The sequence below is a fragment of the Synchiropus splendidus genome, chromosome 4 (assembly GCF_027744825.2).
Source record: "Synchiropus splendidus isolate RoL2022-P1 chromosome 4, RoL_Sspl_1.0, whole genome shotgun sequence".
Lineage (NCBI taxonomy): Eukaryota > Metazoa > Chordata > Actinopteri > Syngnathiformes > Callionymidae > Synchiropus > Synchiropus splendidus.
This window is the reverse complement of record NC_071337.1, coordinates 28,772,842-28,797,170: the sequence shown is the minus strand read 5'-3', so window position 1 is coordinate 28,797,170 and position 24,329 is coordinate 28,772,842. Positions and strand designations below refer to the sequence as shown.

General features: G+C 45.6%; 2 protein-coding genes across 5 annotated transcripts in view; one reads left to right on the top strand and one right to left on the bottom strand.

Moving 5' to 3' along the window:
• Positions 1-16,118, top strand: part of ext1b (exostosin glycosyltransferase 1b) — a 97,156-nt gene extending 81,038 nt beyond the window's left edge. The window contains exons 5-11 of the mRNA XM_053861487.1: positions 3,329-3,461; positions 5,156-5,274; positions 8,210-8,305; positions 11,445-11,534; positions 11,958-12,118; positions 12,310-12,481; positions 12,721-16,118. Coding sequence (XP_053717462.1) covers positions 3,329-3,461; positions 5,156-5,274; positions 8,210-8,305; positions 11,445-11,534; positions 11,958-12,118; positions 12,310-12,481; positions 12,721-12,906 — 957 coding nt within the window. The 3' untranslated portion in view covers positions 12,907-16,118. The remainder of the gene's footprint in view (positions 1-3,328; positions 3,462-5,155; positions 5,275-8,209; positions 8,306-11,444; positions 11,535-11,957; positions 12,119-12,309; positions 12,482-12,720) is intronic.
• Positions 16,119-18,693: 2,575 nt separating this feature from the next.
• med30 (mediator complex subunit 30) overlaps positions 18,694-24,329 on the bottom strand; it is a 34,956-nt gene continuing 29,320 nt past the window's right edge. For 3 of the 4 annotated variants that reach the window (XM_053863251.1, XM_053863250.1, XM_053863254.1), the window contains one exon: positions 19,466-23,729. In XM_053863251.1, coding sequence (XP_053719226.1) covers positions 23,511-23,729 — 219 coding nt within the window. In that variant the 3' untranslated portion in view covers positions 19,466-23,510. Of the gene's footprint in view, positions 19,330-19,465; positions 23,730-24,329 lie in introns of those variants that run through there. The other variant, XM_053863253.1, reaches the window with a different exon arrangement.

The following is a 24,329-nucleotide window of genomic DNA, read 5'->3' as shown; positions in this document are numbered from 1 at the left end:
TAAATCAATGATCGAAAGCTAGTTTAATATTCTGTTTTCTTCCTCAATGGTCTCAGTAACTTCCAGACTGGACGACCACACGAGTTGCAGCAGTGTTTGCAGACAGGAGAGTTGGTTGTGGAGGATGGCACTCATCCAGTTGCCTGGTTTTCCAGGCCATGGCATGTGTTGTGAGCAGGACTTTGCTGCACCGTAACACAAATCCAGTGACAGTCCAGCTGTGATGTATTCTACTCATATTTTGTTTTTTGTTAAAGCGGGTTAAACCTGACGGGTGTTTAGGTGGAACTTTTTGATCGTCCATTGTTCCATAGCCGTGATGGTGTGGTCAAAATCCTGCCACTTTTATGCCTCCTTTGGACTCGCTGAGTCAAACGGCATCATTCTGTGACTCTATAAAAGCCATAAAACACCTCTGTCTCTTTTACTGAAGCAATTTAGCCTGGCTCAAGGGCACAGAGGCAATATCTCTTCTCACTGCAGGACTGAGCGTCTGGCCAAAGCTGTAGCCCAGAGAAAATAGTGTCCGTTCTCGCACCACGCTGTTTGACTGACTGCTCCATTTTGGAGCGGAGAGAACAGAGGTCTGACGGACGGCTGCTTCGACACCACCGTCGACTGCTTCTGTGTCTGCTTTTATTTTCCTCCTCTTTGCTTCTTTCTCTGTGAGTGATGGAACAACCTTTGACTTCCCGATGTGCTCACCTCACTCCGGTTGGTCCCTGCTGGAGGTATTGCACAATCCCATTGATTTCTGTCTTTGCTCTGCAGCATTTCAGTCCTGACACAATCGATAGCTGCCGTTGAGGTGATACAAAGCAAACATTTGGAAAAGCGCTTGCAGATTGCAGCCTGCGGACTCTCCACAATAAAGTTGTTCCGTCCGCCAATTCACCGAAGTGAATGATATAATTCTGGATTGGAATGAAAGCCTGAGCGTGATATCACTTTTATGACTGTGCTTCTTGGCGCCTTTGTGTGAAATCTCATTTCGCCGCGTTTCAGAATTGTTATAAGCTCCATTGATCAAATTTCCAACATTTCGTCTGCCATTATCCAACAGGCAAACACTGTGTGTCCCTGTCGGCGCTAATATTGATTCCTATTATTCCTCTGAGACGTTATTTTAGAGTAGTTTGCTTTGATATTTCTGGCTTTCCTGTCCCAACTCTAAATGGATTTATTGCATAACTTGAAAGGGGGAATCTGAAACCTGCAGCACGAGCTGCGGTGGAACTGATCACTCACCTTTCAGCTGAAGATCGACTCAACGATCCTTACAATCATTAATTCGCCCTCATTTGTCAGTGAATATTGGCTGACCAAAAGTCTGCTGGCCTCAAGCCTGGTTCCACACATTAGTGAGTAAGATAGGCCTGCTTTACATGTAATACTTGGATTTGTTACTTTGCTCGACTTCAGAGCGGCTTTGGGCCACGTTCTAGGGTGAGCATCCCAAAACTGACGTCAATGACTCGTGTTGTGTTTGGCAGCCCTAGTTGTGCGTCCAGCTTTTGTTTCTAGTTTTATTACTTTCTGTAACGTCCATATTCTTCTTTGTTTACAATAGTTTTAGTCCACAAACTAAAACTAAAGTAAACTAAGACTGAAGAAGAAATCTTTGTCTCTTTTTTATAATGCAATTCTGAAAACCCTATATAGTAAATTAAGTAATAGTGGTATAAACAATAGACTAGTCACCACAGGAAATATCACAAGGCAACAATTTAAAGGCAACTGAACCAAAATTTGCAGGAAAACAAGCAAATTTTCAGGAAAACACGTGACATCATGTGTTTTTCCTAATTTTGAAAACGAAATAAAATCTTTCCCTAGTGTTTTAACTGGGATTCATTATTTCAAGAGCGTTGTAATATAAGAATGGTGGGACTTTAACAAGTTAATTACATTTAATTAATTACAACAAAAAATAATAATTTAATCTAACAGTTTGCTCTCCAGACAACAGGGAACCTTTGTAAGTGCAGGAGTTCCTGGTCCACTGATCCCACTGATGCACAAGACACGTGGCAGCTGGGATGATAACAACAACAACAAACATGGAGGAATCCCTGAACAATCCCTCCCTGTTTTCTTCAATACACAATGGCCAGGGTTTCCACTACTCTGAATGTACTTGAAATTCTAATAGAATTGAAATTCTTATACAAATGTTTTCTAGACATGAAAAGTGCTTTGGTTTAAATAAGGTGATATAAAAACTTGAATGTAGCCACCATGGTGATTAATTGTGCTATTGTCAAATTGATGCAAAATAAACTTGCTTAAACTTGTATGAAAGGTTCTTTGAATCCAGAAGGGCACCGGCCCCAGAACCTATGGGTGTGAAAGGAGCCAGGTCTGCGCCTCTCCAAAAATTAAAATAGAAGTTTCAAGGAGTAACAACGCCACACTAAACTTCCTTCATAGTTGAAATAACGCACAGGACGTGTATTCAACTTCTTGGTGTTGCCGTGCGCCTCTTGGAGTTTTCACAGCATAAACCCACAATGCAGACTCCAGTTGTGATTCTACTTGACAACTAAATAAGCCAGGTAGAGACAGACGTTCTGTTCTTCACTCTAGGTGAGACACAAAGCAGGACCAAGTCCCATACAAATGTATTGAGGGAAACTTCATTCATACATCTGGATTTGTCCTCCAGAGGAGGGTCACGGGGGGAGCTGTGCCTATCTCAGCATCAACGCGCGGTAGGCAAGGGAAACCCTGGACATGTCATCAGTCCATCACAGGGCAACACACATAAAGACAAACAACCATTCAGTCACACGTTCACACCTATGGGCAATTTGGGTGCCCAAATAACCTGAACCCCAAATGGGCAAGTTTTTGGTTTGTGGGAGGAAACCAGAGAACTCCATGCGCACACTGGGAGAACATGCAAACTACATGCACCGTTCCGACCCAGGAGTGGGACCCGCAGTCTTCTTAGCAGACAGTGCTGACCACTTGGTCGCAGTGTAGACAGAACACTTCATTTACCATCCAGGGTGGGGACCATGTCTCTCAGTCGATCTTGATCTTGTATTGGGTCAAAGTTGAAATCAGGTTCTGGATGTAGACATGGCCTAATCTGTTGCTGGCCATTTGGAACAGTGAGTGGGAACTGCAGTAAGGAGCTGCAGCTGAGGCGAGCTGCTGCATTCTGATTGGGCAAAAGGCTGGAGCCAAACTTTGTGGTGTCCTCTTCTTCCATTCCCTCATTCTACTGCATTTCATTCACGTGATATCCATTTTACCTGCTGTCCTCGGCGAGGAGGGATGAAACATGAGCTCTTAATTGACGGGCATGTTGTGATGTTCACAGATCATCCAGGACCGAGTGCTGGAGCACAGTTCCAGGAGCAGTCTCATGTGGAACAGTCATCCTGGGGGCCTCTTTGCTCTGCCTCTCTTCTCGGGGCACCTGGGAGACTTTCCCTTCTACTACGCAACATTGGGTGAGTCACGCAGCTGAGCTCTTCACCCAGAAGATCGATCAGTGATTCACTTATGACCTAATGAACTGACCCTGAATGAACTGAAACATCCACTTTTATAAGCCCGTGAAACTATGTGTCAGGAAATATAGCGGCCCGGTGGGGTGGAGCCCTCGGCCCTGGTGCGCGTGGGCCTCACACAACACGACACAATGTGGATGTGCCCTCAATCACAGGTGGACCCTGTAACATTAAAATGGGATGAAACCCTCTGTGGTCATCATCCGACTGTGCGGAGGATTTATACTCGGGTGGGTGGCTCCGTACTTGCCTCTCATCGTTGATCTACTGCCCCTTCTGGGAAAGCCACATCGAGCAGCAAGTGGAGTGAAGACCGGACTCTGATGGATGTGTGTATTAGTCCTGCTGACACGCCGGCTTGTCCGTCACTAGGTTTGACTCAGCACTGTTACTGCCGTCCCGGCCGCAGCCAGCCCACTCCCCCCTGCCACGGTTCAGTAACGCCAAGTTCCCCGCCACATTTCTCTGACCCTCAGGCATCTTCATCGCAAGCTGCTTCGCTCCATCATCATCATCATCATCTTCCAGAGGCTTCGCACACACTGACGCGCACAGCCTCATGATGATGGAGCGCCCAGCCTGCAGAGCTGATATGAAAATGAATGAGCTTGTCGCGAATTACGGCGCCAGCCTGTTTATTTGTTTGTCACAGAGGACACAATTAGACTGGTTTTTAGGAGACAAGGTGGCCTGTCGCTGTCGGGGGGGATCTGTAAGAGATATTATTTAGAGGTGACACTTCTCTTCAAGCATGTTTACACAGGGAGACATGTTTTTATTAGTTCTCCAAAAGCGACAGCACAATCAATTTAAACTACACTGCAGTCAGATGTATGAGGAAATATTACATTCAAAAATCAATCCTGCTTTCAGGATACAGTTTTATGAGCTGCAGTTCTGGGCCTTGTGGTGGAGGCGGGCGACTCTGCTGCGGCCTCACACCAGCAAGGTTCCGTGTTCAAATCCAGCTTGAGGCAGCTTGCTTTCCTCAGGCTTGCTTCGTGTTTTCTCCTATAATTTTGATTCTTTTGACTTTATAAAAAAAAAATACAGTGGTACAGTGGTTACAATTGATGACTGGAGGTGGCGAAGGGCTGATGAAGCTTCACAAAGCTTCATTTTCAGAGCTCAGTAGTAGGTGCGCTCAGTTTTAAAATAATGAAAAGTTTCATTAAAAGAGATGTTTAATGCAAATCATGAGGGGTTCAAGTGAATATATTTGACACAAAGTTGAATTATATTTTTAAGTGCACCAAAAATAGACGGTAAAAATCTGGTAACTACCAAAGCACGGGCAAGATGGGAAAGCAGATGTACGTTTTCAAAGAGAATGTGTATCTCCTGGCAGAGGCAGAGCTGGTCACAGAGGTGGTTTTAAAGGAGTTACAGACCCATCCGTGAGACACCTGCGATATTTTCATCCTCATTTTACGAGACTTCAGGGCATGCTACTATTAAGAGAAGAAGTTTCTCTTTCAAGTGAATTTAAAGTCACATCAGCTGGAGAATAGTGAAGATCCACTGATCATAGTTTAATGGCCGATGGCCTGAAGGTGTCAAAACCAAAGCACACTCTCTTTATAAAGATGTTGGAGGGGATGGGACTCTCCATTGACAACTGTCTTGTGTTGCAGGAATTAAACCCACCACAAAGTTCACAGCAGTGATTCACGCCGTGTCGCCACTGGTGTCCCAGTCCCAACCCATCCTCAAGCTGCTGGTAGCTGTGGCCAAGTCCCAGTATTGTGCACAGGTAATTGTGTGTGTTGACTTTGTGTATTTGTTCCTGTGTGTGATCTGGTCTGCTCTCTTCTGCGTGTGTGTGTGCATGCGTTAACTGTGGTGCATTAAATTAGAACAGCAGGTTGTATCAGCACTACATCTGTCTCCATGGCAGCCAAAGCCCCTTCGGCGCAGCTGAAGATGGCACGTATTGATTCCCTTCTCGCTTTTACCAGAACTGGAAATGAAATGGAATTGGCTCCCTGATGGCTGATGTGTGTCCGTGTGTCTCTGTGTGTGTGTGCGAAGTCAATTAAAGGTTAATCGCTCTGATGGTTTAACACATGCATGCCAAAATCACGTAGAGGCACGGTGAACCATCGCCATGTTCTCCAGAGAAGTAGCAACAAATGTTGCTGACCCAGCCACGTCTGAAAGCGAAAGAGGAGTTGGAAAGGATGAACCAAATAAAGACGGAATGAAATGATGCCAATGGCAGACACTGACAAGGGTGAGAGCTTAGCTCTTTAGCTCTGTTAACAATTTTGGCAGACTCTTTAAAATGAATATCCCACTTTGATATCACTGTTTCCAAAGACTGCATCTTGGAATCTTTTACAGATATTTATCATGTCAAGCTTTAAGGCACGGGTGGGCAAACTGGTCTTCAAAGTGCCAACTAGCTCACTCTGCTTCACCAGTCAGACGTGTGTAGACTATAGTCAGTGGATTCTGCTGCTAGTTTCAGCTGACACCTGACTGGTTAAACTGTGTGTGCTTGATCGGTTGGAACAGAGACCTGCTCCCACTGTGGTCCTTGCTGGATCAGTTTGCCCACCTCTGCTTTAAGGCGTCTGTAACAGCCTCATGTAGTCGGTGGCGCTGTCTATTTAAAAGCAACGTGCAGTTTCTTTTAAAGAGTTGCTAGACGGCACGGATAATGGAGTACAGATGCGTCACCCGTCGCTCTCTCAGGCTGCAGTTTCACACGTGATTGACTTCATACTGAAGCTGAAATTAGTCAGAAGATAACTTAAACTCTTCCATGTCTATAAATATAGCTGTTGTCATGGCAACCTTACTTGAAAAAGACCATCGATTGACCTTTGTATTATAAATATAAACACTGGACTGAGCTACCATGTTGCTGTGAGCCTCCATGATCTTCTGTGAAGCCGTCGGAGTGTCAGTGGACGAGGGCGTTGTGTTTACGTTGTTATTCTGAGCAAGCAACAGGAGACTGGGAGCAGGGAAGATAACGTGTTGCACGCACATGAGTGATACTTTCAAAGTCCTGTGGTGTAAAAAGAATCACCTACATGCTTGGATTAATAGACCGGGGGGTTGCCACCGGTCGTAGGAACGGATAAAAATCAGCGCTTTGCCGGCTCAAAATAAAGGCCCACATGAAACGCCACTGAGGACCCTCCACCCTCCTCCTCTGTCTGGTTTTCTTCTCCCCTGAAAAGAAGCCGCTCGGCAACGAGGGGACACAGAGAGGGATATAAATAAACTAGTGAGAGGAAAGAATTTGACTCAATACATGCTTCAGAGGAATTCTCGACGAGGTGGACCCCCCACTGTGTGCGCCGGCATTTCTTCCGCTCTCACATCCGTTTCCTCAGCCGTCCTCCCTGGATCCTGACACACACACGCCGAACATGAATCCATGACTGAGGAACTGACTGGGACGCCATCTGTCCTCCTCATCAAAGAGGAAAGTAACCCAGTCAGAGTGCATTAACATGTTCCACAACACGACTGTGATCCAGATGGTCCACCTGAAACGCCACCTAACAGTAGCGATGCTTGCAGCGCTTGCGTATTATTTCACATCTTTGAACGTGTTGGTCGGTAAATCGATCCACAAATGAAAAGCATCCATCACACTGAGGGGCGCTGGTTTCAGAATGTCAGGTCAGGCTGATGGTCCTGAAATGTGCAGTGGTTTTAATGCAACACGTACGTACACAATCACAAACTTGAAAGATGTGGAAGGAAGGAAGTAATAACTCGTACTCATAATGTTAGTGTTGTGTAGTTTTGTGGGGGGGGGGGTTTATTATTTATTTGAATTACATTTCATTTAACTATAAGTTACGAGTTTCGTACCAAAAAAAAAAACAAAAGTAAAAATCCACCTGTGTAATGCAAACTTACGGGTGCACATTTGGCCAACATGTAGGCTTCAGCAGATGTCTTCATGCGATAAACGTTGGTTTGGTTGGACTTTGGCGCCTTAGACTGCGCCACTCTGCAACACTAGCAAACCAAATATCTGCTTATGCTCACCGATGAACGTTAAATAACATTGACATGATGTTTTATCCAGGATATGCTGCAAAGGTACCAGCAACAAAAAATAACTAAGAAGAGAAGAATGAACTTGAAGTGTTTTTACTCATGATTTCATTTTGGCACCTTTGGATTCTTTCTCTCGAAGTATTGTTAACGGTCAGTGGTCGTCTTCCAGAACATGTTGTTACTGGAGCATGGTAGTGGTTTTCTGGATCACCTTCTAGAATCTAGATGCTAGCTCCAGCAACTTTGTCTGTGGTGTGTGGAGTTTTACAGCAATTACCCATGAAAACACAACGATTATAAACCTGCAGTTGAAGTTTTCTATTCACCATGTTTCATGATTCTCATGCCAGTAGAGGTACCGGTACAGGTTGGACACTGCTGACTCAGCAGGATAGGCAGATGAAACTTCATGAAGCCTTATTTTCAGAGCTGACCAGGTGGCACTGTGGGTTTCAAAACCATGTTAGGTTCAGGAGGAGTTGCGTTAATGTTTGAATGGGGCCTCATGAAGCTTCACCCCGTGTCAGAGGAAGCCTTTGTGTCTGACCTTTCTGTGGACAGGAAGTGATGACAAGACGAGCAGGACAATACAGGGGAAAGGATTTCTGGCGTGGATGTGCTACAACTGCAGTTTGATCTTGAAATGCTCTTTCTCTCTGTAGATCATCGTCCTGTGGAACTGTGACAAGCCTCTCCCTGCCAAACACCGCTGGCCTGCCACCTCTGTGCCCGTCATCGTCATAGAGGGGGAGAACAAGGTGAGCGATTTCTCACTCTCTCTCTCTCAAACACACACACACCGGGCCATTTCTCATTACGCGTCTCATCTCAGGTACATTCTCTCGCTATAGATCAAATTTATCTCTCCATGCTTAAGTCCGCCCGAGAGTTTTGCCCGCTAATGAGTTTGATATTGCGTGAAACTGATTCCCATAATTCTGACTCTTTGTTTGGCTTTTAACTAAATCACAGAGATGAGAGAGATAAAGGGTGTCTTTCATGTAAAAAGATTTAGATATTAGCGCTGAGCGCCAGCGAGCCACCCTTCATCATCAGGAGCCTTTATTATCATTATGACTGCAGTGCCGGCTGAGACTCAGGAGGCAAGTCCGGCCTAGAATGTGTCAGGGTTCAAGCCCAAGACCTTAGAGTCTGTAACTCACCATCCAGTCTGATTCACACTGCAGTCTACACGGGACTGTATGCACGGTGAGTGTGTTCCTGCGTGACTGTGTGCAGGCAGCCTGTGGTCGGTTGTGGCGAATGCTGTGTTTGCTGTGGCAAGCCAAGCGGTGCTCCTCTTCCCCTCTGAGGAGGCTGTTTTCCTTTTTCCTGTCTCGTTCTCTGGCTGCCATTTTATTTCTCACTCATGAGCTGAACACGGAGGAGGTTATAGATGAGCAACCAACGACAACCATGAAGGACGCTTTTGTTTATCCATACGTAGAATTATTTACCAAGTAGTCGCCTCTATTCAGAGTACCGCACCGCTGTCGCCGTAGTAGCTTTAGATTTTTTCGTTGTGTATGAGGAGTACATGCGACTGAGAAGACAAAGAGTTCTGCTTCATCTAGAAGCACACCGTGGATGGAAATGGCTTGATAAAATGAGCTGCAGGAGAGTTCCGGCAGGTTTCCGTTGTCCTGCTCCGTCTGTCCTTCACAGAGGAGACGCGGAGCTGGAGGCAGATTTCAGCAGTTAGAGATCACCTTCCTGTAGAGAAGAAGCTGGAAGCCTGTGGCCAATATGTCACACATCTAAGTTTTACACTCCGTCTGGGATTTGGAAACGTTAGTGTATTGTCATTCTCTCTCAGACTCTTTCCTCACAACTTTTGGGTTTGGGTAGGATTCTTCCCAGTCGTGTCCTGGGGCTGCTCCTCCTTCTGTCTGGAGATACGAACTCATCGGCTCGATCTCCAAGGCACCAGAGTCTCCTGTTAGCTTCACAAGTGGAGAAGACAATCGTGTCATCTGTTGCCTTCCATTCCATCAGTGCTTTTCTGAGCTCTTTCCTATTCCTCTGGTAGCTTGTTGATGCACTGGCTCCTCTCTAGCCGGAGACTGTTTCCCATGCAAACATCCTCAAGATGTTGATCCACCCTCCGCCCACCGTCTCCCGACCTCTGTTTCCATTTAGCGATAGAAAGCGATGCCACACATTTCACTTTGACTCCAGCCCTTGTTGTTCAACAATGTCCGGACACTGTGACTCACAGCATCTGTATCCGGTTGCATTTGTTTATCGATCAAAGACAGAAACACGAGCAGCAGCTGTAATGGAAACCAATGTCCAAGGAGAGGTCTGAGACTGCTGCTTTTCTTCCCGGCGAGTGCCAAACAATAAGCAGTTTAGCTCTTAGATCTAAACCAATGGTTAATTCAGTTAGTGCTTTGGTGACGCTGTACTTCAGCTATGTCAGTGTTTGAGAAAATCCACCTTCCCCCACACGCTTGTCTCAGAATCTGTCATCATCTGACTCTCTTGGGCAGTGTTGGTTTGTATCGGTCTGATACCGGGCTGGAGCACTCGTACATGTAAAATGCCACACATATCACTTTTCGGCAGCACGCATTTTTGAATATTAGTTTATGACAGTTTTGGTAAATTTGTGTTTGTACTGCAGTGAAAAACATACCGAGGAGTGTTGTTCAAATAACAGACACTATATGTAAATAAACAAAAAAAAAAACAAAGTAACTTTATGTCTAATGGTGTAAGTACTTGGTATCGGTGAGTACTCGCATGTACTTCACTACAAGTTTTTGAAGAAAATGGCCTGGGTGCATCCCTAGTTCTTGGACGTTTATTTTAATAAACATTGCTTTTTACGTATGTTAGCGAGAAAAAAATGCATTGTACTGAGAAAGACAATACAATTTAGACTACTTTTTACTCATGGTCTGAGCCCTGTGGCTTATACAAAAGCGTGGCTAATATATGGATTTTTACTAGCTGAAATCAGATTAAATCAGAGGTGATGAAATCAGAGGCTTTTTATTCACTCTTCACGCACTCAAAATGCACTGTTTTCACCCGCGTGTCCACAGCTCCGTAAACAGAGTTGATCTCCTGGAGGTCTGGAATCAAGAAGCAGCCGCTGAGACCGGCAGTAGTGCTGGAACTTCGGGCACGTGGGCGAAAACAGCACATTTTGACGCCTTTAATGTGAATAAAAGATGTGAGACGCTCTCGAGACAAAGTGCATTCAACTCAAAAGTCAGACGTGAACACAAGTGAGTCAGGTTTTGGCTGCGGACATGATCCCAGCTGTAAAACTGCACCTTGTCTATTGTGAGAGCAGCGTGGATAAATCGAGACACTCCGTATTACGTAGTTTGTTTCCACTATTTCCTCACTCCCGATGCTGGAGCCCTACTAGTTTTTCAAAACTAGTGCACCACTGGTGCACTGCCGGTGCACCACTGACCTGTCCACAGCGGAGACAGCGCCACTGAACCTGCGGCTTACAGACAGCTGCGTCTTATGTATGAACAAGATCTATTTTCCTTCTTACATTTAGTGGCTGCAACTAATATTACGGTGCGCTCTATAGTCTGGAAATTACGGTAATCAATACTAAGTAGTAAAACCTCCTGTCTCCATTCAAGGACTGACTTTACTCTGGTCTTCTAATGGCCTTCTTGATAGTGTTATAAATATATTGTACTCTGAATATTCTGGTTGCGCAGCTCCACTCACAATGTCACTGTGACAGACGTCCATGTAAATATCGACGGTCAAATGTGGTAATATTAATGATGCCAGGTACATGTTGGGGTCGACCTCTGACCTCTGCAGAGGAATTGTCGGTCACCATGACACTGAGCTGCTCAACCTATTCTGAGCGCTTCTTGGTTTTAACCCACTGGTTGTCATCTCTGTCTCCCCCTGTAGGTCATGAGCAGCCGCTTCTTGCCATACGAAAGCATTGCCACCGATGCCGTCCTCAGCCTGGATGAAGACACCGTCCTGTCGACCACAGAGGTGTGTCTGAAACACCTCCACCACAGATTGTTATTTTCCCTCTCTGACTTCCTCCCTCTCTCGTCGGTCGTCCACCCCCAAGCTTTCAGACATTGTTCTTATCATCCGCTCTTGTTATTTTATTTCCCGGGGACACACCGCTGCACCACGGGAAGCCAGATGCCGGCTGCTCCAAACAGAGCTGCTGACAGCTGCGTGTGCCAAAGATCAAGGTGGTGTGACAGGGCTGGCATTTACAGAGCAAAACACAGCAGCCCGTGTTACTGCCATTAAAAGACACGCTGACAAGTCCAGAATGTAATTGGATTGAAATGGATTTGTCATGTTTTCTGGTCACATGGTGAGGTGGATGCAGAAGAAAGCTGGAGCCTCGTGTCTGCAGAGTAATTGCAATCATTTGAAAGAAGGCTTTTGTCTGTCCAGGTGGACTTTGCCTTCATCGTCTGGCAGAGCTTTCCGGAGCGGATCGTTGGGTATCCTGCTCGCAGCCACTTCTGGGACGGCAACAAGGAGCGATGGGGATACACCTCCAAATGGACCAACGACTATTCCATGGTGCTGACCGGAGCTGCTATCTATCACAGGTATGGTTGGATCATGCATTCAAACTGCAGGCCGGGGGCCAAATCCGGCCCCTTGGTGTGGCCCACAGGGACTTTGAATGGATGCAGTTTCTCAAAATTGAGAGCCCTCATCCAAAGCCAGGTCAAGTGTGCACGTGCTGTCTGAAGAGTGAGCTTTGACAACATGTATGTGTTACTGTGACCACCTGCAGGTACTACCACTACCTGTACACCAACTACTTGCCTTCCAGTCTGAAGAACATGGTGGACCAGTTGGCAAACTGCGAGGACATCCTCATGAACTTCCTGGTGTCGGCCGTCACCAAGCTGCCGCCCATCAAGGTCACGCAAAAGAAACAGTACAAGGAGACCATGATGGGGCAGGTGAGTGGCCCGAGCTCCATGATCCATGAGGATACTGTTCTGCCGAAGGGCTGGTGAGCTTCATTCTCTGAGCTCAGCGGAGACTCTGAACATGAGTCTTCATCCATCGCCTGTAAGCACTATTATGTTATTGGCCGCATCCAGTCATATTGTGATGCTGGTGCTAATTTTGACACCCTGATGTGTGACTTCCAGTCTTGTTCTGAACGCCCTCTAACGTGGCTCTTACTTGTGTCTAGTCTTCCAGGGCGTCCCGCTGGGCAGATCCGGATCACTTTGCTCAGCGGCAGACCTGCATGAACAAGTTCGCCAGCTGGTTTGGCGCCATGCCCTTGGTCCACTCTCAGATGAGGCTTGACCCAGTTCTGTTCAAGGACCAGGTTTCCATCCTGCGCAAGAAATACAGGGACATCGAGAGGCTCTGACAGGACCAAGGTCCCCACAAGGAATCCCCCGGTGAGGGCAGGAAGCTCGCTGAAGAGCAGGGGAGGTTGTCCAGCCACAACCGGTCACATGGCCGATGACTACAGCGCTGCTGAAATGTGTGAAGTGACAAAGAGGAACTTTTTAGAATTTCAAATGGGACGAGACAAAGTGAAGGACAGTGGGCGAGCCGCTGACCTCCTTCAGCAGAGTATTTTTTTGTATAACATGAACAATGTGTCGGCACATGTGCAAGAAACTTCTGGAGACGTAAAGTGATCTGGAGTCTGGTGACCCATGAGCAGTCGCCCTCCGCCCACACCCTCGCGCGTCCGCGTTCATCTCCCTGAAAATATCAGCTGGTTTGATTTCTGTACAAATCGGCTGTGTGTTTGCCATTTTAGGTTTGTTGTGTGTTTGCAAAGAAATGTCGCCATCAACAAATCACCACACATCACGACTGTAATTGCCTTAAAGTTATAAATTTGGCCTTTGAAAGTTGATTCAATTTCGTCAAGTCTGGCTGGGGAAGAAGCCGCTGGTGAGACCCAACCTGAGCTAATATCTCCAAGGAAGAAAATGATTCTGAGGCCAAAATGGAATGTTTTAGATGGAGTTTGTGGAGGCCGTGACGACAGTGTGTGGGCAAAATGACACCAAACGCATTTTTGGATCATATCTTAACATGACCGGCTAATTTTGCACCGTTGGTTTTTCAGTGCCATTTTTGACCGTGGAGTCTGCCTTTAGAATTCAGTTGTCATGTTCCGGTGGCTTCTGTTGTCACATATCAAGCCCATTAGAGCCGAGCGGAAAGGTCCACACGGGCTTCGGTCGAATAAACCGCTTTCATGCCGAGCGTTTTTGAATCCCCGCTGGACGAGCTGTTGATGCAACACTCAGACTTCACGGACCATTGTTTTGTTAAAGCAGCGACCCGTAAACATGACCCGCCGGCTAATGCCGTCCGTCCCTGGCGTCACACCATCGCCCACTTTCGCTCACATTACCGCTCAACCCTAACAGCGTGACATTTCCTAACCGTAAATTACGTACATTTGAGGGAGCCTATTGCTGGCAGCATCAAAATGAAAAGCCACGATGAGCTGTTGTTTTCTGTCGGAGACCCATCGCAGCCGTGCGTCATTTGTTCCCCGTGCAGTCGGCTCTCGGATTCAGTTTTGACACTTGAATGAAGCAGCCAGCTTTTAGTGGCCTTTCTCTCTGACGGGCGATCAAACCAAGCTCTTTATCAGTGTCTATCATCCGCAATAACTCATGCATTGTTTTCCTACCATTTATGTTCTACTTCTGTGTCATATCTGCAGGAGCGCCCACACTTCCGTGCCTGTAACACGGGCTGGAAGCTTCGCCTTGCTCTTGAGAGTTTGGTCACACAAAACCCTCCCACTGTGATTTCCATCAGAGATTGGGGCTAAATTGTGCTAGATAATCTTCTAGTGAAGATAACCGCCAATAATTCCCCATCTGAAAAGGTAGATTCTCTCAGCACTGCTGTGAGCTTGATCATCGGCTTACATACTGTTAGCTGTTACCATATCTAAGTCTGTGTGTGTGTGTGTGTGTCCACTTCCGTTGGTCTCTCTGATGTGTCGGGGGAACAACAGCTAGCATGCGCTAATTCAATATACTCTGTGAACACAGAAGTGTGGACGCCCAACACAAACACCCATCATGCCTTTGCTTTTTTATTTGTTTGAACTCAAATGTCATGTTTGTTGTTATTGTTGTTTCCAGCGGGACGCGTTTGCCGGCAGAGATTTGCTCATAAATAGCAGGGAAATTTTTTTTCATCCAGCCCCTTCTTTTCATCCAGGTTGTGTCCACCCCTATCTGACTGAGTCTCCGACAGCACGTCCCTCAGCTTTGCAGAGATTACAGAGCAGCGATAACAAAGCCCCCTCACTGTACATAGATATATTTATTTTGTAAAATAGCAGCCGAGCAGAAGACCAGTCCTGCATCGCTGAGGGAAATTAATCATGTTTGTTTGCCGGCACGCGCCGCGCTAATTCACTTAGCTGCGAGTGCTGCTTCATTCTGCACTGGTTTTCCTGGGGACGTCCGTCACCTCAGGGCCGTGGTGGAGTTAGAACTCAAACCAGGGAGGAGTCAAACCTTCTGATCGAATGTGGTCAAATATTGTGAATCTGGAGGTTCATCTGTCTTTACAACCTGCAGGCGAAGAAGATCTTGTTTTTTTGTGCCAAAAAGGCCTAAAAGGTGGAGGATAATCAAAGCTACATTCAGCTCTCAAGTGTTCTGCCACTGAAGGATCATGGGAAGTGATTCAGTGTCAATGCAGTCTCAATTTAGTGTTTATTATTTTGTTATGTTTTGAAGCCCACACAGACATTTTTTTTAAGATCCTTGTTCCTTTTTAAGATTTACTTTTTCATGGTTATTTTTAAAGTCTCCTATCAAGATTATCCTTTTTAATTTATTAAGAATATTGCTGTCATAAAGTGAGGATGTTTTAGTGTCGTCTCTCATGCTTTTAAAAATACACTCTCTTCTCTCTCTGGTCAAAACTATTCTCATCTACATTTTCATGTAGTTCATTTTCTTCTATTCCATTGGCAAATTCTGTAGCTAGTAAATGCATTTTGTCCAGCGATCGACGATTTCTTTAATTTTTCAATGTTTTGATTACATCAATATTTGAACGAAAACACCATTGAACATGAGAATCTTCACACACAGTAAAGTCTCACTGTAAAAATGAGTCCATGAATGGAAATCTTCACTTGACCCAAATTCGCAGACATGTTTAGAAAGTCATTCCTCTTTCTGAAAGGGCGTCGGTACAGACGCTTTGGTGGGTCACCAGGAGAACTGCTGCACCTTTGACTTTCCCATCAACCGCGGAAGGTTTATCACACAAATATCCTATTCCTGATTTGTGCCTTCAGAGTTCAAACATTTCATTCATACACTGGACGTGCCGCATCTCTCTTGTCGTGTTTGTGTCTGGACACGGTTGCTCGGGCAACAACGCATGACCACTTATTTTGGTTTTCCATTGGGGTCGGGGGGTTATTTATCAGTGACAGTCAGTCTGTAAATGTGTTGGGACTCGGACGTCCTGCCGCCACCTCCTCCCTCTGCCATGTCATATCAGACTTTTATAGAGGTCACAGATGATAGATTAATGCCAATTTTGTAAGAATGATTTATAAAAAAATAAAGTCATATTTGGTATTTCTTGTGGGGTTTTTTGTGTGTTTCGCATTAAGAGCATGAATCTTCAAATGGTTTTCCTCAATGATGAACCGCTGCTTCTTCAGACAACAGGTTTCTAGTACTGATAGAAGAGGTATCACGAAACAGTATTGCAGGGTGAAGAAACAGTGTCCTAATTTTCACAGGCCATTGATGGCGCTCTGGCGTTAGAAATGATCTGAGGTTTCATTGAATGACTTGTTCACTGCCAAACAGCAGACTGTGCCATCTGGTGGCCTCTGAAAATCAGAACGCTGTTTCATGAAACAGTGTTCAAAATGTTCAAAAACTCTCGAGCAAAGAGAGCTATGAAAGTCAGGCTTTATTGAGCCTCGACCGAGAGAAAATCCAAACAAGTTCAGCCAGTTTCTAGTACCATAAGAGCAAAATAAGTCACTGTGACAACACTGCTGAAGCAGGGGATAAAAAATAAGATCTGGAGGGGTTAACAATTGTACAGAGTCTATGCCTATAACTGTTGTGATCTTTAAATATACAGTAAATATTTGAAATGTAGATGAGAAATATATACCAAGTACAGAGTCGTATACTTACTGAATACTAAGGCTACTTTAGTAAACTAAAACTGTTCCAGTTTAGTCAGAAGAAGTATAAAATGAGTATACTTTCCCGTACATGTATACAGTATATACTGTATCGTATATGGTCTATACTTGTATATTTATACTCAAGCACACTAGTTTTTGCTAAGACTTGTGAAGACTCATTTTCAGAGCTCAGTAGAAGGCAGTGTAAGGTTTCATGAAAATAGAGGTTCACAGATGCTGTGCACCTTTCAGTTTTCATGAAGCTTCCCAACAAGTCACTGTAAGAAGTCAGAAGCTTCAGTTTTGGCGCTTGGGCAAAGGTTTAGCAAGGCTTAGCACCTGGCAGTGATCAGATGATGAAGCTTCATGAAGCCTCATTTTCAAGCTCAATACCTGGCGACCTGTTTAAAACATGATGAGAGCCTTCATCAGCTTGTCTTCAAAAGAGCTACAGATCACACAGTGTCATTCAGTGGGATGTGAAAATGTCAGCTTTGTCAGCTCATGACAAACACCTGGCTCACTGACCGCTGAGCATCCATGTTGAAGGACTCACCTGCACGTTCACTGTTTCTGCCTTGAAGCCAGCGATCTGTTTGCTCAGCGGAGACTCACACTCACAAATGAAAAGGCAATGACCACGAGGTAAAGGCAGAACACACTCAGGACCATTACTACAGTCTCAACTGCAAACAACCACAATTGCCATTTCTGCTGACTCCACGGTTTGACGACCATTTGTACAAGCGAGTGGTCAGCCGCTGACCTCTGTCCCAGCTGAGTATAAAGCCACAACATTAGCAGAACAATAAGAGTCCCTCAACGCCGCACAGCCACTCAGGAGATGAGTCACAGCCTGCCGCTGCTGGACAGGCTGAGCAGGCTTTATCAGTCATTCTCGCAGCATTGATCCTGCGCTACTCCGCTGCAGGTATCACTTCAGATCTCAATGTTGTGTGTGTCCTTCCCTGAGGACATCGGTCTCAAAACATGTCATAGATATGTAATTCTGGAACGCTGTGAATTATTAAACAGGTCAGCATCACACACTGATCAGTCCAGTGTGTGTGTGTGTGTCTTCAGGTTACAGCTCGGGCTGCATGCTTAAGAGCAATGTGGTCACTGGGAATTGCTGTTTATAAATAGCAGGAGGCCAGACATCGGAGATGCTATGGAAATCGCGGGGAGTTGTCTGCTCGTGTGCACAGAGGAACCTGATGTACCGGAGGCGAACACTGCGATCAACTGACCTGGTAATACACAACATTGTTGCATTTAAAATGGACACAAAATCAAACCGCTGTCGTGTGATCACTCAACCGCTCAGTTTTCCTCAATGATCCGGTGGATCTGATGGCTTCATTCCAACGTGAACCATTTAGTGGGCCAAACAGCAGCAGATGGCAGTGGTCGGTCCGTCATCTTGGGAGCAACTTACGGTCCCTGCGCTGCTAGGAAGAACCAAATATTCATCATTCTGAAAAATCTGACAATTAACCACATTTAATGAACCACGCTCTTGTTTTTATTGTTCTCTGCGGGATTGTGTTCCTCCAGTCGAAGATGTCTCTTCAGAGCAGTGTACATCCAACCATCTCTCAGTCCGTCCATCCGTCCATCGTGAGCTAGACTTCCCTCTCCTCAGAACCCAAGTCAGCTGAAGCTCTTCAATAGAAATGCCAAGGCTATGGAAGGTCAACGAACTGAGTCTCCAACATGATCCCCGGAGATGCCCCCGGTACTTCTCAAGGAAAGAAACATCCTTCTCTTCATGCAGAGGAGCAGAAGGCCATCCTCTACACAGAGAGTCCAACCACCGTGTGGAGGAAACTCCCCCCCCCTAAGTTCAATGCTGCAGGTGAGAGTAGGAGCTACATCAACCAGTAAATGGAGAGTCACGACTCAAGATGCGGCACACATCCAAATCCAGAGGTCACCACACAGTACACTTGCCACCCGCCCTGCATCCTGACATTGTCATCAGTTGTATATCTATGATATTCTTGAACCAGTTTTGCTGAAAGTAGAATCAGAGTGACGACAGCAACAGACATGAGGCAGCAAAAGTTGAGCTTTAATATAGTAGCTGTGCACAAGCAAGGCTTCTTCAGGGACCACAGGTCTGACCACAGGAGAAGCAATGATGGATTCAAAACTGGATTAAATGGTAAACTAACTAAATCCGCAAACATTAAGCTTTTCCATGGATAAAAATATAGACTTTCTCCAAATGTAATGATCGAAGCGTAGAGTATCGAGGTAGACAGTCTGCCGTCACTCGCCATCTTCCTGCTGAACCCATGGAAGCCACTCCTGCTCACTTCATTCTGGTTCAGCACCTTTTTCCGTGGATAGTTATGTGAGTGCTGGCGGTAACCTCTTCATCATTGCGAGACAGGTTTCAAAAGAGCGTCTTTTAAAAGGAGCCAGACGTGGAGCGGCCCCGCAAAGATCCCAAAGGGACGCCTCACATAAAGTGAGTCGATATATTGGCGATGGTGCGATTGTGTAGAGGGAAAAGCAGTTCCGCTTCCACATTCAGTTTCGTACTGCCAGCATGGAGTTGATCTCCCAGATGAGGTTGCGCAGCTGGTCCATGATCTGCTTCAGCTGCTGGTTCTTCTGCTTCAGCTTCTGTCGGAGGACAAGGACAGAGGGAGTTCAGACAACAGCGTGAATGATGCCGGGCACAGTTCACTGCCGTGTTGATCCTGATCAGTGATGGACTAACTTACCGACCTGAGCCAGAAGAACAAACCAGAGAGTGGCGGGGAGGATCTGATCATAGCCTCTACAGTAGCAACTTCTACAAGCTTTGTGTTTCTTTGTGTACTTTATGAGCTTCCTCTCCATCTCTGCTCAGTTTACCTGAGCACAACAGCAGCAGCTCTCTAGACAGAACGCCTTGCCCCGACCAGCATCTTGCAGACTCGTACATTCACCAGCGAAATCAAACCGCTCTGAAAGACCCAAAATAACTAACAAAGCAAAGTATCCGTGTCTCGCTTGAAGACATTTGGCAGCCAAAGAGGAAATGTTTTGATAAATGCATGTTTGTGTTTATAAATAGTCTCACATTTGCACTCCAGACAAGGCAAACAGAAGCGGCTTGAAAACTCATTTACAGACAAAGTATTCCTTTTTGTCTTTGTCCCTGCTCTGAATGCTTCTGCGCTCAGGTTGCAGTAGTGCGGGAGCCTTTCACTGAGGATACTAAGGCAGGTGAGCTCAGTTAAGAGAGACTAGGGGGCATTTGAGGCTGAAGGCTACTCCTGCTTCCACGAAAAGACCTTTTAGAGAGACAGACACCTAGTGGAGCCGGAGCGCTAGCCAGAGCCGTGGCCCCTCCCACTCCTCCTCATGCCACACAGTAAACCCAGTGTTGGCATGATCCCTTCAACCACAGTATGGAGGTGATTTATTAGGATTTGGGGGATTGAGGTTTGGTATGATTTCATATGACATATCTTCATAGCTAGCAAACTGAGGAGTACAAACTTGGCAGTAACAGTTAGAGGGCAACAGAATTTGACAAGAAGTGCATCATGTGTCCAGAGCATAGCTTTAAAAACATTTCCCTAGCAGCTGAACTAGTACACAACTATCAAATGAAAATACGGTAAATGTAAACATCTCAATGCTTTGCAGACACCTGAGCTATGTAAACCTGCGCACACACAACGTGTATGATTCATCTTCATCAAGACCAGTACCTGAGACCAGTACATACCTCAGTTTAAAACCCAGTTTGCTGCATTTCAGTCTCCATTAGTCAAAAATGTAACCAGTCTCGGCTCAGCAGCATCACAATAGTTTCTCTACATCAGACTGGGAGTCACCTCTACATGGCCTCCAAGTCAACTGCAGCAGCAACCTTGGCTGTTCCAGCCCCACAGATAAAGGAGACCAACTCAAAGTGGTCTGGCCTGTGAAGAGCCAGCTTCAGGTGGACGCCCAGAGTAAGAGGGGGGTGTGGAGGAGGAGAGGCCCCACACTCACGGCTGTATCTGCAGTGCAGCAGTGGAATCTATGAAGATTCAATTCCTCTCAGTGGTGCGCTAACGCGCCTTAGCCATGACTAATTGGCAGACATTTCTGCAGCACAGATACGACACCTTGAGCCATCGATTTCACACGCTTCTCTTAATATCAGCTGTTTAGCTGATTGTCCTTGAAGATATTCCAGAGTGGAACATTTGGGAGCCCTCCAGTCTCATCTCTCTCTCTCTCTCTGGGGCTCTCACTTCTTTCTCAATCCCCGTCCTTTTGTCCAGCTTTACATTTCTCCTGTCTCTGGATAAAACAAACATTGGACATTGGATTATTATTATTATTATTATTAGCTGCTTTACCCTTTTTAAAAAAAATAATAGGCTCTTTGGCATACTGATTTCAACAATGTCAAGACAATGAAATACACATAGATGGTATAAAATCAGCAGCCGCACAAACCTTGGCTGCAGCCGGAGCACAGTCTGTGTGCGACTTTATCAGCCTTGTACATCTGACCACGGTAATCCCTCCTTGCAGTACTCAAGCTCTGTCAGGGTGTGTAGGGGTTGGGTATGACCGGCCCTTTTCAAGTCCAGCCACAAATTCGAATTTGAGATTAATCCACTCGGAAAAGTGCTCCATCAGATTGAGGTCTGGACTTTGACTTGTCCACTCGAGAACATCCTCCCTGTTGTCATTTCTCAGCAGCTTTAGCTGTGTGCTTTGGATCATTGCCTTGCTGGAAAATAAATCTTCCCCAAAGCTGTAGTTACGTAGCAGATGGAATCGGACTGTCCTCCAGGATTTGCCTATATTTTGCTGCATTCACATTACCCTATACATCTGCAAGCTTTTCTGCGCCTGCTGCTTAGATGCCTCCACTCGCTGTGTTGTCCACCAAACACTGGTAGATATTTCACTGTAAGCGACACTGGACCATGGAGTCTCCAACATTCCTTTTGGCAAACTCAATTCGAGACTTAACAACAGTGGCTGTTACACTGCCGTTCTCAGGTAAAGCCTTGACTGGCAAGGAACCCGTGTGAGGGTTGAGGACTGAACATCTTTCTTACCTTGTCTTTTCACACAGGATTCCCAAATGTCACCCTCGGCTACAACATAAGGTCAGACAGATCATAATGGAATGGAGATGCTGGATTACGGCCTGACATAACTGCACATTCAACACTGTGAGCAGCAGAACAGTATGATTGGTGTACTGGTCTGCAGCTCTGGGTCATGATGGAAAGAAGGAGATCCTGGGTACAAGCAGCTGAAATGACGGATGGTAGGCGTCTATGTTCAGGACATTACGTGATCAGGAACAGTGGCGAAAGTCGTCCAGGGGCTAAGCAGTCAGTGTGTTGACATTTTCAAAATCTCATAAAATCTCACCATCAAACCCAAAAATTCATATGTATAAGAAAAAACTGTCTAGCACCTGAGGTGTCACAGAAATGAAGAACGACAGACAACAGAGGCTAAAAATCGGGTAACGCTTTAGTTTAGGCTAATCTGTCAAGTCAATATTTTCTGTTAAAAAGTGACTCCGTCGATTGACTGCTTGGTAAACAAATGGTTAAATGCAACTTGGATAGTGTGATTCACAACGTTGGCAGACACTAATTTTGGGAAGTTGCATATCACCCCTAGTTGCTACTGCATCGGTTCGACTTCATTTCTCAGGCATTATCTTAGGCACTGAATTTTTTCAGAGCCACCTTTAGGGAAAAACAAGGTTTGTCTGAAGCGCGCCTAAATTTGACACTGTTCACGAGGCAAATAAAGGGTAGAGAGACGGTGTATGGCCGTAATTCCTATTGATCCAGCCTTATTCAGTAAATGGACTTGTCTATTGCTGAATGTCTTGTTCTGTCACTCACTCTCAGCTACAAAGTTCAGATATCATTTCTATCAGAAGAGCTCTTCCCCTCATAGATGGTGACGGTGCATCATCCTCAACTGAGCAGCCAGTTCACAAACAGGCCATCGCCTCCTGAAGGATTCCTACAGGCCAACACACTGTCTACCTGATTTAAGACCAGAGAATAGTGGCACTCGCAGGTGCACTAGCGGAAGACAGACGCTGAATGGGCTCCAGAAAATGTCAATGTTTTCTTTTGTCCCATCGTTTTTGAGGGAGATTGAAGTTGAGTCTTGTAATTGTAAACCAATGAAAAACCATGTTTGAGTCATTTGATGAATGTACCCTCTTTGTCTAAAACATTTAAACACATCCGACAAACAGAATCACGACGAAGCAGCCACTGTCAAACACATCTGCAGAAATGACAATGTTAACATGATATTCTGACGTTATCAATAGAATGAGACATGGGACATGATGAACATCGAGTCGAGGCTTAAACCCCACAGGTATGACGTCAGCAGGAGGTGAAAGAGGATTTGTGGAAGAGACTCGATGAGGTGATAGAGAGCATTCCCAGAGGAAGAGAAGAGTGATAAGAGTCGGAGGCACCTCGAAAGAACCAAGACAAAATATGTGTGCTTAAATGAGAGACAGACAGGAGGACCAGTGACGTTGCAGAGAGTCGAAGAAGAGATTAAAGACAAGCTCAATTATATGAGTGAGAAAGATAGAGGCGAAGAGGAAAGTGCAGGCAGGCACAGGAGAAGGCGCCTGTAGGAGCAGTCAGGACAGGAGTAGTGGCTACAGCGAAAGAACAGCTCTACAAGACAGTAGTGAAAACGGCCATAATGTACGATTTAGAGACACAAGGACAACAAGCAGAATAATATGCGGCAGAGTCGAGGATGCCCAGGTTTTCACAGGAATTTACTAGGAAACACACTAATCTAATTCAAACCAGTGAAGCATCTGACAGGTCCTCGTGGTGGAACACATACCAGTCTGTCAGACTCCAAAGACTTGGGTGACTCGGGAGACTAGTGATGGAAGTTCTGACCTTCCTCGTGGCACCAACCCTTGCCATTGTGACACTAACAGTAACCGTAGCCACCAGAGCTTCTGCTGTGGTCTGCAAGTTCTCCATGTCTGTGTGGCTCTCAATAATCTGACTCTGGAAAAAAAAAACAGTTCCTAAATACCATGTGATGGCTATGACTATCAAGTGATGAAAGAGAAGTTTGTACACACACACACACACCACAGGTAGTTATACTGCATGCTCTTGAGAGTGCGACTGAAAACACTACCGTCTCAGTGTCACGTTGTCTTCTTGTTATCATCACCAAGACCATAATAGCTCTCAAAGATTTAATATCCCATTACTGGAGATATTAAATTGGGATTAATCCTCTAATTGAATGAGCACACAAACATGAAGGCAAATTCATGCGCAACCACTTGTTTCATCTGGGATTACACAGCTGACCACCATGGATACTGAGGACATTAACAAATGGTGGGGCATGTCGATGAAGACTTGTCAGCAAAAATAAGACAGCAAGATTATGGTGCGTGCACTGGAGAGTAGAGAAGCCACGAGGAAGACAACGGTGGAACTCTATCAACTGGAGGAGACATCATTGGTTTAGGATCAGCCAGTTTAATCCACACTGTCACCTCCAACTGAAATGGCATTTAGTTCTCCAGACACACACGTCTCTAGGATTCATGAGGAGCAGAGAACGTCTCAGAAATACCTCTTATTGACACC